Genomic DNA, 17,563 nt, shown 5'->3' on the forward strand with positions numbered 1-17,563 from the left:
AGCAGTGAAGGTTACCAGACAATGACAGAAGACTTTTGCAAAAGATGAAAAATGGGGAACAAGTGCAATTAGTTTTACAGAAAATTTTCTCGCATGGTGTTAATGTAGATCACATGAGATCTGGCTCTCATCTGACACTAGAATAGGCCGGTGACCCCAGAGAGTCACAACACAGTGGAATCTGGATCAAGCTCACAAACGTTCATTTCATATACTTGGTTTTAATGGACCCTTAACAAACGCTGTCCTGTTTTGGACACTGGTGAATGTGAGTGCTTGGGTTCAGGAGGTGGGAATGTCAGCATAATCCTCCCAGCAATACCCTGGCAATCCACTGCCATGATGATATATTGTTCCTCTGCTATCCTTCAATTGTCTGACCAAAGGGTGTTTGTTTATTGAAGCAGCCCGATGCCTGTGGAAATTAAAGACCAAAGCAAAGCTATCAAATTCTTCTGTATTTTTTGCTGTGGTCAATCCAAAAGTGCTTGGTTTGTACAGGAGGAGCAAATCAAGCCTCTCCTCTGTCATACAAACCTATGTTTTTTAGAAAAAATATGCTAGGAGAAACCCACAGCTCCATAGCAATGGAGAAAAACAGAGGCAGAAATGAAGCCAAATGGCAATGAAGGACTTTGTGCAGGAAAAGAAATGACCAGAAAAGGAGGAAATGTTAATTGAAAGGCTATTATTTTTGTATTTTTCTATATAGAAACGCTCTTGGATTTTATCAAAATGCCGCTTTTAGTTACTCTTTTGTTACCTAGACAATACACTATAAAAATCTTTATAACAATTAATTACTTACTTTCTGGATACTTGTATCCTCAGTAAGGTACCTGAGCCTCAGATCAGAGCTCTCTCTCAACAGTTTTACAGTCATAGCATGCTTATTAAGGAGACCTTGTATTTCCAAGCAACCACCTTAGAAGCTTCACTACAAGAAAAGAATGTGCAAGAAGACTTGGTAAGATTAGTGTGCACAAGCAATGCCATGCATTAGGTATGCAGCAGAAGAAACCCAACTTGCATATCAAGTGTGAGAAAAACTGTGACAACAATGCAAATCTGTCCTCCATTTACAGACCTTGGATACTCACTGCAGGTCTAACTGGTAACCACAAACACCGTAGCTCTTGAAACTCCACTGGTGTAACCCAAGCTCCTATGCAAAATGGCAGCAGACAACCGTGTCTGCATATGAGGCTAAATTATAGATACTGGCTGCTTTTCATCCATGTGGATTTTCCATCTGAATCTTTTTCCAGTTATAATAAAAAGGGATCTTTCCTACACATCAATCATAACATTGTTTTTAAAGCTTCAGGACACTAAATAGCCAGGTAAATAAAAAAAAAAAAATTAACACGTAAAATCTGTTACATACCTTTCTGCCCTCCACACAGCGCTGGAGCTCAGGTTTGGCGAGCACAGAGTATCGGCAGCCGTGGGGCTGCCATGTTATTTCTCTCCAGTCACAGGTCCTATTGTCAGAGCAGCTGAGGCAAGGGACAATCCACTGCCCTGGAAAACATCAGTGGGATGTCAGCACCTCCTGTGTATTTTTGTGAGTAGCTTTATTATACAGCAAGCAAGATATATTTGAGTATTTTGTCACGGGAGTTTTCCCTAAATTAAATGCCCCCCAGCCCTTTGAAGAGATAATTTTGTTCCTCTGTGTTATATGCCCTTTTCATTCATTTATGGTGGTAGCTTTTCCTTTCCCTGAAAGAGCTGCAAATGCTCAAATTGACAGTAGTTTGTGGGTTCATTTCTCAGTTCATGTTGCCTTTCTTGTAGCAGCTTGTCCTTTCTCCACAGAAGGGATATAAGAAAGGGAAAGGAGGTGAGGAGGATGAATGTGAAAAGAAAATATTCACCTTCAGAAGTGTCTAAAGACAAGATTCGTTTTCATCTACAAGATTCATCTCATCTAAAAGTTGGGTAGCTGGTCGAAGCTAGACTTTGAGAGACCCTTGTTAGAAAAACGAAGCAAGAGAGGGGATGACTTTCCATAGAAAATCCTAATTTCTTTAATTTGTGAGAATTCAGAGGACTTTTCCAGGCTACACATATACATTTCAGAAAGTGAAAGTAAGGTGAGGTGAATAACCTATATGATTTATTAGAGCCTATTTTCAAAAATTACTTCGTATATTGTGGGTTTTGGGCATCTCTTACCTAAAGTTGAATGGTTTTGTCATTTTGTTTTTTTAAAGCTATTCATTTCCAAAATCCCTCTGGAAGTTTGAAGGATTTAACCTCTGAAGGAAGACAGAAAACTTTTGAGTTGCCCTTATATTCAGATCAACACAAGAAACACTTTTTCTAGCCCCTACAAGTGTCCTGACAACATCTCCCAGTGCCTATGTAGCTCTGCCAGCAAAACCTGCTTTTGCTCTGATTAAAAGCATTATATGAGGAAGAGCGCGGGGGCACCCAGGTCCTTGTGTGAGTGCTATCTAGCCTTGCTAGCACAGCCAGGCTTCTCACCGCAGCCCAGCAAACAGCTCCGAAAGCAAATGTTTGCAGAGCAGACCTGGCCTTAGAGTTTGTGACCGTCACAGACAGACAGCATCTCTGCTGGGTGTGCTTCGCTGGGTGTGATAGATTGCTGCTACACAAGAAGCCACAGCAAAAAACCAAGGCTGCTGCCTATCGACATTTATCAGGCCAGGGACTGAGTGGGAGGCTGAGTGAAGCAACCCTGTGGGATCCCAGTAGCCTTGGGAGAGTCAGCTGCTACCTCAGGAGCAAGGGAATTTCCAGGGATGCAGCCTGCGCTTGCACTGAGCAAAAGCCCCACGCGAATATGTTTTGGTAAGTAGCAGGATGAGTTGTTTCAGCAGATAAAGAAGTCCTTCTAAAGAAAAACATTGAGAATTGTTTGTATGGGAGCCCGCACTGGCACATCTAAGGGCAGAATATATCCCATGGTGCTACGACCACGCAGCTCCAGCTGCTGTGTAGCCTGCACAGCTGCCACTACTTCTGCCCCGTGCAGAAAATGCTCACCCCACCCTCAGCTACTCTTGTAGATGATGTGGAGCAAATAATGGCAGACTGAACCTAAACAAAAGCCTGGATGCTGACTTTACCATGCTGTGGGTCAGTGAGCACAACCCAGCTCCCCTGGTTCCCATGGGTGTGGGTGTTTCCTGAAGGCTCCCCGCAGGGCAAGCAGCTCTGTTCAGCATGGAGGAATGACGGAGAGGAGGGACAATCAGGACCATGGTGGTAGGGTGCAAGCAGGGAGATGGAGCTGCCCAGTGCTCCTTGCTCAGGGGAGTTTCAAACTTGCATTGTCTGTGTCCTAATCACCTAGCTGTTTGTCGTTAGGGACAACATTCCTCCCTCTTCTTCTTAGCTGAGGACAACTTTAAAGCTCAAAATCCATTAGGACAGAAAAACAGCATAATTGTAACTTGGTAATTTTAGGGGGAGAAGAGAGACCTGAACTGTGGTCCCTGGTCCTATGTAGACATTTGATATAGGCATTAAAGTCAGTCTACGTAAAGGTACAAAGTGGATAACCAAGTTCTGGAGCAGGGAGTGCTCTTCCAGTTGAATATCTTGCTCAGCTGGGAAACTGAGGGCTGAATTAGGACAATTAATCTTTCTGGCAGCCTCCAGTGCTGGCCATTGTGAATCCCTTTCTCATGCTGGCCCTCCTTTGGCTTTCAGGTCCCTTGCTCCACGTTTTGGCCTCCTGGCTGCCAGTGGGGCCAGGCATACTTTGACTTTCCAAGATTTGTATCGCCACTTGCCCTTGGCTGCCTCTGCGCTCCCTTTGCAATCCATGGCTAAACAGTCATTCCCAGCTTCATAGCAGGCATATGAAGAGGCTGAAAAGTGCAATGTCTCAGATAACACAGCAATACGTGCCAGGCAAACACCTTCTATTGCTTTGTGCCTTTTGACAGAATCATAGAATCATGGAATCATTTAGGTTGGAAAAGACCTTTAAGATCATCAAGTGCAACAGTTAAGTTGAGTAACCATTGACTAACAGAGCAGGGACAGAATGGTTGGTTGGTTGATTGGTTTGAGGTCTGGACTCAGACCACTGCTGTAGAATACTTCCTAAATGATCCGAAAGTTGGTTTGGGCAATGGTTTATATTTAAAAATTATATGAAAACTGGGCAGGTTTTTTCCTGACATTGTAATTTTTCTTTCAAACCAAATACATAAAATTTCTGTCAATGTCTGCAACATCTGAGATCCCTCATTTTATAGAATTTTCTTCTTAACATCCTATACATTTACGAGCTGATCTGGTTTTAGGTAATAAACTAGAAAAGTAGAACTATATAAAATTAATATTGAGGAGCTGAAACATCTGAATAATAAAAGTTTAAACTTTGGCAACTGAAAGTGATAAGTACCTTTTGAAAAGCTTGTTTCAAATAGTTTGGTTTATATTCAACAGCTCTCTAGGTATATTAAGAAAAAAACAGATCCATTTTGGTATATGCTAAAGGTTAGTGGCAAATGTAAAAAAAATAGAGAACAAGGATATATGGAGATAAACTCATGTTTATAGGAAGCACTGACATTTAATGCTAACAGAATAGTTGCAGGTTTTGTATTTATAGATTTTTTTAAATTATGTGTGCAAATTTATGCATTTTTAATCCAATTATTATAAACTTTTCCTACTGTAACTTCACAGCAGTTAGTAAATGCGTTCTTAACCTTTAAAAATAAGATTGTGTTAAAAAATAAAACGAATCTCATATATAAAAGACAATTAACAGTGAAAAATTGCTAACAATCCAAATTAGTTTGGAAATTAAGCTTATTTTCTATTGTGATTATAAGTTGTTTTTTCCCCATTACATAAGGTTTTGCACACCATGCAGCTTTCAGTGCCATTTCAGTCAGCCTGTGTTTTGTGGTGCTTCAGCTGAAAGAGTTCACATCGGCTCTACCAGGCAAGGGAACATTTACTTACAGTTCAATGTAAAAGAGTAGGAAAGAGAGAGCTGCTCTTAGTTTATTCCCGCATTAAAAACTGGTAAAAACTCAGTTTTATGAAAGCCTGCAAGTAGGAGGTTTTCACAGGAAGAATGAAATTAAACTGGATTTTTGGCTCGTTAGTGCAGTTTATCAGTTGCATACATAAATCTTCTGCTTAAGATATGAGAATAAACATCGCCAATACTCCCCAAAACTGCTCCCCTAAAATGGCATGAAAAGAAATATACTTTCTAAACAATTCATTAGGACTGCTTAATATGTATTTTAAAAATATTAACCTGAAGTTAAAAGTTTTAACTAATAAAGGCTGTTTGCTTAATTTGACAGTTTTGTTTCTTCCTTCAGCCTCTTTTATTTTTATTCAACCTTTCCCATTGTCATAGCCACAAATACACACACTTTGGTTTCAAGATCAAAATCAAAGTTTTTCTATAGTGCCAAAGAATTATCCATATAAAAAGAAAAAAATATTCTAAACTGACAACTCAAAATTTAAGTATTTAACCTAAACTGATGCTAAACATACTTTGTTGATTTATGACTAGTTTACTTTTACATTTGGTGTCTATTTGGCACCCTAAGCCTTCTAAAAATCTTTTTTTCCATGAATAGGCCATAGAAATATTTTTTCTTTTGCTTTTACCTGCATTTATGAAAAATAAATTAAAATTATTTTTAAAAGGACACGATTTTGATGCTGCCAAATAAATGGCCTTAGGCCTAAAGACTTATGTCCAAACTGAAATTTGCTCCTTGTAGCAAATTTGACGAGTGTTGTGAGGAGACACTCATTTGGTTGAACATCAGTTTATGTCTCTGCTGGACCCAAATCCAGGTAGCTGTTGAAGGCAAAGAGAGAGCTCATACAGAATTACGTTAAACTGGATAAAGTTGCAGAAAGTGTGTAAAGAGGGACACGATACAATGAAAACAGGCAAGTCACAGCAACGAGGCAGAACATTAGCAATGAAGCTGTGATCTCTCACCCACCAGATTTTCTAATTGTCTGCAAACAGAATTTCCACAGGCTGTAGTGGCCTGATTCACCTGCAGGAATTTAGTGCAACTTGGGGTTCTCATGGTCTCTATCAAGTGTCTCTCTCTCAGGAGCAAAACACACGGTTAGTGCTTGCTGACTTCTGTGTTATTGATAATACGGCAATGCTGAACAAAGAGCTAATTTTCCTATGATAGCCTGGTTCAAACCCCATTGAATCAAAGGAGATTTTCTGAAGGAAAAAGGATTTTTGTTGCTACAAAAACCATAGTTTCATTCTGTGATCTAAACAAGATGGAAAGAGAGAAACTTCCCCTGTTGAATATTCCAATTTGTATTTATTGGTTAAAAATTAGAAAAAGAAAAAGAAAAAGAAAAAAAAGAAAAAGAAAAAGAAAAAGAAAAAGAAAAAGAAAAAGAAAAAGAAAAAGAAAAAGAAAAAGAGAAAGAAAAAGAGAAAGAAATGGTGTAAAAAAAGCACATATTTGGTAAGATGCTGAGCTTCCCCCAAAGAATAGTGCCATGGTGACTAGGACAGGAGGTGGTCAGCTCTGCCTTTGGTTAGACCCTGAACTACTGTCTCTACACTCCATCAAAGGACTAGAAATGAGGCATGAAATTGTGGTTGTACTGACCTGCAAAGCAGACTTCTAAGTTTTGCCATTAATGTCAGAGGAACCAAGGTTTCATCTCTGTCTCTGCTGCTCTGCCTCACCCTCTGACTGTGTCTGCATAAGCAGAAGCTTTTGTCAGCATAGATTGATTTTGCTGTGACGGTACCTCAGTATCCCTACACAACTAAGCTGTTCCCTGGCATAAGAACAGTGTGCAATGCTGCCTTACTTCTGCAGAAATTCTGAGTTTTCTTCTGAGAGGAAGCGACATTGCTTGGCTACTCTGAAAATTTAACTTATTTAAGTAAAAGAGAAGTTGCTGCTTTAGCCGGGAATTTGCAATTGCTCCCATATGTGTTAGGAAAATGTTCACTGCCAAGATTAGGATATCGTTTCGTTGTTACAAATTTGGAATGATTTTCCACAAAAAGCCATGCTTTCCAGTTCCAGTTGGAAGTTGTGACATACATTAAAACTATACAGCCACTTGTTGCCAGATACTGCAAACCCCAGACCTAGGCTCATTAGACACCTCTTGGCAATCTTCGCTTCATAAGCAGAAATTATTCTTCCCTGTTTAATATACTTGTCCTTTGAGACTACATCTTCTGAAGCTTGTTTCCATTTTAATTGTGTATATTATTCGCAATAAGGCTGTAAAAGATATTTTATATTCAGCTTCACTTAGCTAGATGCAGTATTCAAAAAAAGTATGTTATGTATCAGGAGAAAACAGATTATCTGCCCCGGAAGGACTCTTCTATGGATTTGGTTTGGGCTTTCTAGTCAGGAACTTTATGTCCTGATATAGTACCTTAGGATGGGTTGTGCTTCTTTATGATTCACCACTTGCTGTGTGATTAAAATATGCTGCTAGATACAATAGTGTCTCCTTTGTGCATTCCCTTCATATAACAAACAATTAATATATGTCTCTGTTACACATGAAGTGATGTATTCGGGCAGTTCCCACATTCCTTTTACTTTCTATTGATTATTCCATGAGTCTGTGCAAATCTACGGCTGTAAGAAGCTGCTCCTATCTATAGCAAGATAAAAAATACAGTTGTGTTAGTAGACCATACCGGAGTGTTGGGTTATTTTTCATTTGTCCAATAAAAAAATTGAACAAAATTACTTATCGTCTAATCAAGCAACAACTTAAGCTATGAATAAGACTGCATGCCTGAGCAGTCCTGTGGGTTACTCAGATTTGTGAAAGTACACTTGCATAAATCTTCATCCAACTGTGACCTAAACAAGAAGACCTGTCCGACGATCTGTTGGCATCTGGGTTCTCACTAAACCAAAGAGATATCTTGATTGTATTGGTTATTGTATAATGTTTTGATTTGATTTTTAAGGTCTAACTATATATATAAACACAAAATTGTAATTTGTTTTTGTGTTTCCAATGTAGAAGTGGAAATATAAAATTCAAACTGTTGTGTTCTTTTTGTAAAGCTAATTTCTACTTTTTAGTAGATAATCCCTTCCATTTAGAATAAAACATTTTTATTTTAAATGGTTTTGATGGAAATATCTCAATGCATTTTAGAGGCTACATGACAATAACACACCCTGATTAGAAACTTATTATGAAACAAATTGTCACGTAAACTAATTAACCCAATTTTAAACATCTGTAACTGTTACAAATGATTAGTTAAATTTATTGTGCATGGGTTAGTGCACGTCCATAGAAAAGAGGAAACATCCTTTCTAGTTTTACTTTGATGAGTTAATTTTCAGAAAAAGAGGATTAAGTACAAACCTTTTGTGTCTCCAGCTTCACAGGTCTTAAACACCGTCTGTGAAATTGCTGAGAGGTATTCACGAGACAGGGGCTGCAAGCCACAGGATTCCTCTGGACGAATTCGAGAACCACAGTCCTGAATTAAAATGAAATCTGTGAAAACACTGCACCCATCTATATGACTTTAAAATCCTCTTCAAGGACATTTAAAGAGGAGAAAAGTTATTTGGGGTTCGTTCTGCAATTCATTAATGCTTTGCTCTTCAATATATATATTTTAATATGAAATTTAGAATCCTTTTTCCATTCAGACAATGGTTTTGTAATAAATTATCCCAATCCACAGTAAACCTACAAGATACTACATTTGCTAAAGACACAAGAAAATTTATTAAGGCAAACATATATAACATTCATGTAATGTCATGTTGTCTCTACTTATCATACAATCTCTACCTATTTGCCCTCAGCAATGTTGTATGCATATCTGCAGTCATATGGAATATATTTCTGTGATGAAATGCCCCAAATTAGATTCAGGAGATAAAGGTGCATAAAGGAAAAGAGAAAGAAAAACGAAAAATTACAAGGGAAAAATGTTTGAGCTAGTAGAGTGGTTACAAAAACTCATTAGGTGTACTGAAGGAGAGGATTTAATATAAGTATAATCTTCTTGTGGGTCTTCATGTGAGATGTAATCCGTAGTGAACCTCAGACACTACCATAATGGTAACATAAAGAATGGATGTATTTGTGTTTAAAAACATCCACCTTTTAATTAATTTTCTTCATAGAAAAGAATCTGTTTCATGTTCTAGTTAAAGAAGAGTTCGCTAAGACCCACAACTAACACAGAAATTTTTTTTCTATGTTTATGCTTGGGTACAGAAATATGAGCTGCTGATTAAATCAACAGAATGTAGTAAAGAACTGGAGACTGCTAATGCAATGGCATACACTGTAAACACACTTCATAAGGAGCTGAGTTTCTCACATTTTGATAATTTCTAATACATTTTACAGGCATTAGGAGAAACATATATGAGAATTAATTAATGCTAGATGCCTAAAAAATTAGCAGTAACAATCTGGAATCCCAATGAATCAATTTGAAATTAACTTCCTTAAAATTTGCAAGCGAAAAGCATTATTGGCTTTTAGAAAACTTGAACATTATTCTACATGGAAAGCCAGAAGTGCTGCCAGCTCCCACAAATTTCAGACGAAATATCCTGCTAAATAGTGATTCCTTACTGTAAGTTTTAGTGCATGTGGGTTCTTACATTTTAAGTAACGGGCTGCATCAACCTTGTGCCTTACACTTACAATGTTCAAGCATCCACTGACATGCTATAAATGCCATCACAGCATTTGTGACATTGGGCAATTCTTGTGATTTTAGACATCTACAGTACATACGGCTGCATGAGTTGCTCATTCTAGTTTTCTTTGATCATTTCATCAGAGAAATAGCATTCCTGGGACACATTTTGAAGCTGTTTTAGATGTGCACTTCAGGATAAAATGAATCACGTCCTAAAAACACCTTTCTCCCTCAACTGTAACAAGAGTTTAGAACAATTCAGAGGCATATACCTACATCAGTTCAGATTTTAAAATTACTTTGAAAAAATACTCATCCTCCATACTGCATTGCCCAAACCGATGCTATTGCCAGTCGTTTAATCAGAAGTTAGGAGCATCCTGGGGTCAGTGTTAGCTCAAGAAATGGTGTCTGCTATCTCATATTTCATTGTCTCACCCTCATTTCTGTATTGTGATAAACTCACCAGAACACAATGAGTGTTTTTTTCACCAAAACTGAAAAGCTATGAAACTGGGACTTAAAGTTGTGAAAAAGATCATTTTATGACAAAGGAGAAAATAATATGAAAATTTAACCACGGCAATCATTATTTAATGTGATTTTATTTTTAAATACTCTATGAAAAATGCAGTTGTAGCCCTTTCTGGCTAAACAGAATATTAGCCATGGTAATGTTCAATAATTCAAAATTTGCCTTTTTAAAGAATTGCATATGCTTAGTACTACTAATTAGTTACAAACTACACAAATGGAAACACTTTTACTAGAGTGTGTTATTTCAAGAAGGAGTATTCTTGAAACCAAAAAGAATAATAAAATGTAATTTCTCCAAAATGAAAAAAGAATATTTCATTGGTATTTTCTTCACTGAAGCATGCCAATTTCTATTTTTATTTTCTAAAATGATATTAAAATTAATTTTGAAACTGTCACGTAATATCATTCACTGTTTCTATGAAATCATGGTACATCTAGGATGCTATGCCTAAATTGGACCAATGAGCAAAATGAAAATTATGTCCTAATATTGTCAAGGTGAAACTTGACAGTTAGTAGGATACGTGCCACTGATATAGATGGAGATATGAATCCATCCTGGAATTTAGCAAATACTGGTGGGTCTTGACTATGCAATCAAAAAACAAAGCAAAATAGTTGTCTCACAATTATTCTGATGTCACTAAATTCCATGATGGGGAAAAAAAAAAAGGTAAAAAAAAAAATCTTCCCACTGACTTCAAAGGGTTAGGGTCATTTTTGTGCACAAAGAGTCAATGAAATGGTAGATATGTGTGGGTTCTTTTGTACAGTTGTCCTGTTCTCTGTCTAATGGTCTATAACTAGGGAAAGCCGTTATGACAAAATGAATGGCATGGTATCTTCTAGTGTTAAACTGTGAGGTTGTCTTGGAGCCTGTGGGTCTGGACACACTGTACAGCTATTTGACAGTATTACTTCAACTAACATTAACATCAGAAAGCTCCTACCTTGCAGTAAAACAATTTGCACAGGACTTCACAAGAAAGCCTGAAATTCCTGAATGTGGTGCCATTGCTCTCAACATAGTGCCATAAAATAACTTAACAGGGATTTTCTTGTTCATACCTCTGCCCAGGGTATGTGTTTAAACAAACAAAACTCAATTTTAATTGCATTCCTTGGACAATATCATTAACAACGGTTTCATGTGGCTGGTTTATTACTAATCACAATCAATCTGCAGGTCAAACTACATCACTCATTCCCTTTGACTTCGTTGTGTTTTCTAAGTACGTAAACCACGAATTTTAAAAGACACTGCTTGCGTTTAATATGTAACCCACATATAAAACTATAGGGTCATGAGAGATTGTGAATCACCGAACTAGCCTTATTTGTTTCATCTTTACTTTTGTGGGAGACCAATCCTTTGTCATCATTGATATATTAATAATAACGTGCAAAATGAATCTGTGGCAGCTACAGATTTACTGCAGCTCCACCAATGTACAGCACATTAAGGGCTTTTCTAATTGCCTGCAGATTTTTTTAAAGTTTTCTTCAGGTGCTGCAGTGACATGACATCCTTCTTGCCTTGCCCGAAGACAAAACATCTCGTGATCTTAAGTATGTTTACAAAAGATCACTCGTGGCAAAGCTGAGAGCCAGACACGTAAACTTAAAATGATAGCTCTTGCTCTGTGTCTGTTCTCCCTGCAAACCCTAATTTTAAGAAGGCAGACATAAAAAGACCCTTGAAATGTCTGGACTAGAATCAAAAGAAAAATTCCCCTGCATTATGTACTTCAGTGCACAGTTAAAATCGACTCTTTATAAGATTGGTTTGGCATTTTGCTAGTAAACTTTCTTTTATCTTTAGAGAAGATTTTCTGGATACCAGCAAATAAAAGAGGACTAAAGCTTTCCTCGTACATCTAGATAGCTTTCAGTCAACATCAGATGACACTTAGATAGCGAACATTTCTGGAGTCCATCTGCCGTATGAAATGAGAATTGTTTTTGTTCTGACCACACTACAGTGTATTTGATTCTTCATAAAGTTTTAGCCTTTAAGAGATCATGCAGATTTTTGAGCCTGCTACTTCACAGTTTTCTCAAATTATTAATATGGAGCTATTAATGCATATGTTCTTTCATATATTTATAGTCTAGGTGCCGGATTTAATAAGAATTTTGTTTGTTTAGCTCAGCTTTCAATAACTGCACTGTATTTCCTCTCATATATTTCTACATATGCATATACATACATAGTTTCACTCGGGTGCACAAAAATGCTAAAAAAACCCCACAGTTTTAAAATCATATAGATGTGTGTGTGTGTGTGTATGAGAGAGAGAGAGAGAGAACCAAAGCATTATAAAGATGATCCACACTAATGCAGCTAACATAATGGAATGAATGTCATATATATAATACCATCGTAGTCGCAGTTATGCTTTAGATTAAGAGATCTAACTTAACTATTAATGGATTTTTAATTGCTGCTGTACCTTTTTACTATGTCCACCCTAACAAAAAAATGATTACTCTGAAATTACAGTAATTGCCTACTGAATAACTCCATAAGCTTCCACCAAACTGGAAGCAGTTAAAAGGAGAGAAGGTAAGAAGCCCCAAACTTTCCTAGGAGAAGTCATATTGAATAGGGACAAATTGTCCCTCTGTGTTTGTTTGAACAGTCAGTGCTCCAGCAATAACAGAGCACCACATAACAAAAATAAAGTTACTTTTAGGATCTACGGCTGCTGCTATCTGTCAGCTCAAAAAGATATTTTAAAATAGAAAGGTAGGATTTTCAGAATTTTTCTGGAATAATCCAACTCTGTCCATTCCAAGCTGTTGTTAAAACTACCATTTTTAGTGGAAGTAGATTTATGTTAATGAATTGAATAGTTTTGAAACTCCCATGCAGGACGCCTGTATCTAGGCTCTACATTCAGCTTCCTCAGTAAAAGTCTTCTTGCCCGTGTATTAAAATCCCTGGCGATCAATGGGGATGGTGGGCTCAATACCTAGGAAAACAGGCAATTTCTACTTAGGTACTCATGTCTGAAATTGCACCCAGCCCAAACCACTGAAGACTACCCCTACCAGACTAATAAAGGATTAGCGTCTCAGAATGTTTTAAACTAAACAATAAAGGAAATATAACTAAGCTCACAGGAATTCATTTTAGCATTGCATACAACCAACATGCAGTCGAAATCCCACATTTTTTTAACAACCAAAGCCCAAATGTGTCTGGGAACTGGTGGACGAGATAAACCTCATTCACTAGTTCTTTGCAAAGAAGGGAGGAGACCTTTCCATCCATCAAGCTCTGACCCTGCAGTCCTTCGTCCAGCGTTGCCCATCAGCCTGGCAGGTCACTCAGCCCCCCTCAGGCACCGCAGCCCTGCCTCATCTCATGATGCTGCTGCCACTGCCGTATTTCTTTTGACAGTTTACATTTTAGACATGGCAGAACAAAGCTTCCTGTGAAAGATGTCATTTTGAACGCTTTTCTGTTGGCCTTTGTAGGCTTTCTGACTTAACTTTATTCGATCTGGTTCTATTTAAGCTGACCCGAGTTTCTCATGAAATCCTTTCATCTCTCTTTAGTCCATCTTTTTCTACTATTTTACACATAACTAAAACTGGATGAAAAGTGATTAAAAATGATGCTATGGAAGGAATTCTAATAAAATTAGTCAAAGAGTGAGCTCATGAAATAGTGAAATTGTATCTTATTTCTCAGGAATAAATTGTGAGCAGATGGATTAGTTCCACTCTATCAACTTTATTAATATGGCAGTAATAAATGAAGGAACAGTTGGCGTATTGACCTCTATTCAACCGTCCCCCTCTGTCCGGCTGCATTATTCAGTGATAGATGAACCTCCAAAGATTCAGAGATTCAGGCTGTTTCAGTTCAACACCCATATTAACTAGATGGAACTGAAACTCCTGGGTGTACAAAATAGGTCTAGAAAGCTCTCACAAGGAGAGAGGCAGTCTCCCAAGAAATTTCAGTTCACTACTGCTTTTGGCTGGTAAACAATGACTATTATTATTCATCAAGCACTGTCTAAGACATAGATGAAGACATTGCCTACATCAAAAGACACACAAATCCATTAAACAAAGAATACAGGATTAATGGGTTGAACCGATGGAGTAATGTGTCCGTGTGTTGCAGCTATGTTTTAAAGGAAAGGAGCTGCCACCACTGCATTTTGTGGGGAACCTAATGTGTTCCATCTGTAAAATGGGATAATATTTCCCCAATGACCCCAAAGGCACTGTCACAAAAAACACATTAAAAGACTATGAGATGTTCAGTTCCATGGGGATCTGGTAGGGGCTATAAAAACACTTTAGAAAAGGAGTCTGGGCACTCACAGGGTTGGAACATGCAGTGCACAGACATGAGTAGGAGACTGGGGATGATATGAAAAGCTGAGATACTGGCCATATTGTCAAGGCATGGTGGAGACATCAGAGAACAGTCTGAAATGTGGACAAAGTGCAGCCATCAGTTTGAATTGCTTTCAAGTTCTTACTAGCGCTATTCTTGTTGTTGCTACAGTTCTTGTTTTGTCTTAAGAATACAAGCATATCACAAATTGCAGGATTTTTCTCTCTTAATCACAAACCTGTGACGGAAGAATGTCATATCTACACAATATCTTTACTATCTGCTAAAGAGCTTTTGAAAATCCCAGTAGGTGCCTTTCTACAAAGGCAACAGCCTCAAAGACCATATAGATTATATGGGCAAATAAATTTCATCTTGACACTAGAGCAGATGCAAAGTGGCTTCCTCTGTGCTGAGAACACTAACCTCACAGAAAGCTAAGGAACTGTTTGAGAAATGAGCACTACTTATAAAGAGAATATATTGCAAATTTCATACCATTATTTTAATGTTTTTTATGTGTGGAGAAAATAAAAGAATCCCTTCAATCTATGAAGGACTTTGATTCGATTACATTTTGCATCATATTAATATTGCACACGATAGTTTAAAGTTCTGCATTTGTGAACCATAGAACAAAAGTATTCTTGAGGACTAAAAAGAAGGACTCTTAATCTAGCAGAGACTTGTGAATTATGACTCTGAACAGCTCAGAGATGTAGCAGAATTAGTTGAAGTAAGAATGTGAAATCCAACTCCATTAAGAATAAAATATTGTAAACATAAGTTTTGGAAAATATGTCACACTGTACATAAAGATAATTACAGCTTCTTTTTTTTTTTTTCAATACTTGAAGCTAACATCTGCATGGATTTTTCATCTGCTTTCTTAGCAAACATGTTTTCCTAACTCAAATAATGATAATTTTTCCCAAGCAAGAACAGTGACGATTTCCAGCTTGTATCCTTTATAAACTAAAAACAAAGCAGGAAAAAAAGGAATGAAAAGAATTTAGTGTTTCTTCCTCCCTCAAAATGAAGATAAAACAGGAACAAGGAACAGCAGATAAGAAGAGGCTATTTTAGGTTCTGGTGGTTTTTTAGTTTAAAAAGTCAGACAGTAATGTTGACCTGGAGACTTTAAGAGCTGCATCAGTTTTGGATTCCCACCTAGTCCTCCTCTTTCCCCCTCTCTTTTTCCAGTACAAGCTCTGAATGCGAACTGACTTGAATTTTGCCAAGTCTACTATCTGAAAATGGGGAAAAGCTTGAGAAAACCATGTGCTTTGATAGTGTAAGAAGTAAATATTTTATATGATAACCAAGGGAATTAATAGGTATTTACTGTTCTCTCTCAATAAAGTGCTGATGTGGCCCTGACTCTTTTCCCTGGTAACATAGGTAAAAAATGTACTATATTAACTGGGAAATCCCACAGCCTTGTGGCTATTTTTATGGAGCATTCTTTTCTACCCTCCCATGCTTAGGTTATGTGGCATTCACGGTTCATATTGCAGAGACATCTAGACTCTACACCCTTCTATGTGGAAGAGGCACTTGAGCTCTAGCCTTGTCCCTTTGGTTTTAGACTAAGACCTTTATATCATGGCCACGCTGAACGCAGCAGAATGCTGCAGTCTGAAAAGGTAATCACTACCTGCAGAAAGTATGAAAAGGTATGAGAGAAGGAATGAGTTGAGAAGCATTACTCTTCATTCACGAATCCTGAAATTGAAATACTTTGACAATGTATGAAATGCATTGAAAAAACTTATGTTAGCCAAGGACTCGGTCCAGTGAGCTATACATCTACTAAAGCTACCGTTAAAGCTGCTTTTCACAGTAAGCAAGGCTTGCAGATTTGAACTCAGTGTTTCGGGGTGTACCATACCACAAGTACTTTCTCACTTTCAGCACAAAATCCTGTAGACCTTGCAAGAACATCTATTAACTTTATTTAGGGCTTGGGGCATACCGAGGTGGAGACTCCAAGGAGAGACTTAGGATGTTTGTGTCCAATTCACAGCTCTGCCTATTGTTTTCTGCATCAGTTTGGGCAGATGACTTGGATCAGCATCCAACACTATTCACATCTGCAACGTATCATTTCAAAACGCTCACTCAGTTGCCACCATTCTCCTAAGTGCCTAAGTTTCTTCTAGTGGGCATAGGCAAACCCACCCATAGCTCAGCAGAACTATGTAAGTCAGCCCCTTTAGCCCTGACAGAGTTCAAAACTCCCTTTGCCAACAGTGCTTGATCTGATAGGGGTTCTCAGGACATGCCACTGGGAGTGTGCATTGCACAAACCATTAACTGGTATTTCCTTGGTAGAACATTTCCCTGTGATATAGTAAAGAGAGTTTAAAGTCCCTCTTGTGACTGATTTGCAGTAGAGATTTCAGTTCAAGCTCCCAGTGTCCTCCCTCCAATAAGTGGGCTATAGGCTTTTCTGGGCAGTTGTGTCTCAGTCTCTCCCAAGGAAGCTGCTTGCATTTGCTTTGCACATACAATTAAATGCTGACTTGTAAAGAGCCTTGAACCTGCCCTGCCCACTGGCTAGATGTGTGTAAGGAACACAGGATGAAACTGGATGGAGGGAGCACCACCAGGCTCCCCGTTAACTCTTAACGTGAGAAAGGACTGACTGAAGTAGGTACTTCACTCCCTGAGAGAGCACGTGGCAATTCAAAGTGGAGGCCAGGCTCTCCTGTAACCCAAGACTGGATGTGTAACTCCCAGAGTAAAGATACGCTTAAGATACATTCCTCTCCGTATGATTTTCTGCAGGGCAATACATCCGACTCCCTAATCACTGTGGTGGCTCGTGTAGAATCTTATATTTACAATCTGTACTCTTCTATTTCAAATTTAAAAAAAGGTTATACACAGATGCTTTTTTGTGTGTTCTTTCTTCCCCCAGTTGCATTAGATGTTCTACTCAAAAAAAATAAAAATAAACCTTTCTCTGCAAGCTTTACCTCACTAAC

General features: G+C 38.0%; 1 protein-coding gene across 6 annotated transcripts in view; it reads right to left on the reverse strand.

The window, feature by feature from the left end:
* Window positions 1-17,563, reverse strand: part of CPED1 (cadherin like and PC-esterase domain containing 1) — a 151,130-nt gene that overhangs the window by 19,744 nt on the left and 113,823 nt on the right. For 4 of the 6 annotated variants that reach the window (XM_074599241.1, XM_074599053.1, XM_074599154.1 and 1 more), the window contains 2 exons: window positions 8,368-8,485; window positions 1,388-1,524 (listed from right to left, as the gene is read on the reverse strand). In XM_074599241.1, coding sequence (XP_074455342.1) covers window positions 1,388-1,524; window positions 8,368-8,485 — 255 coding nt within the window. Of the gene's footprint in view, window positions 1-808; window positions 938-1,387; window positions 1,525-8,367; window positions 8,486-17,563 lie in introns of all 6 variants that reach the window. The other 2 variants (XR_012588886.1, XR_012588890.1) reach the window with 1 other exon arrangement.

The sequence above is a fragment of the Larus michahellis genome, chromosome 1, assembly GCF_964199755.1.
Source record: "Larus michahellis chromosome 1, bLarMic1.1, whole genome shotgun sequence".
Lineage (NCBI taxonomy): Eukaryota > Metazoa > Chordata > Aves > Charadriiformes > Laridae > Larus > Larus michahellis.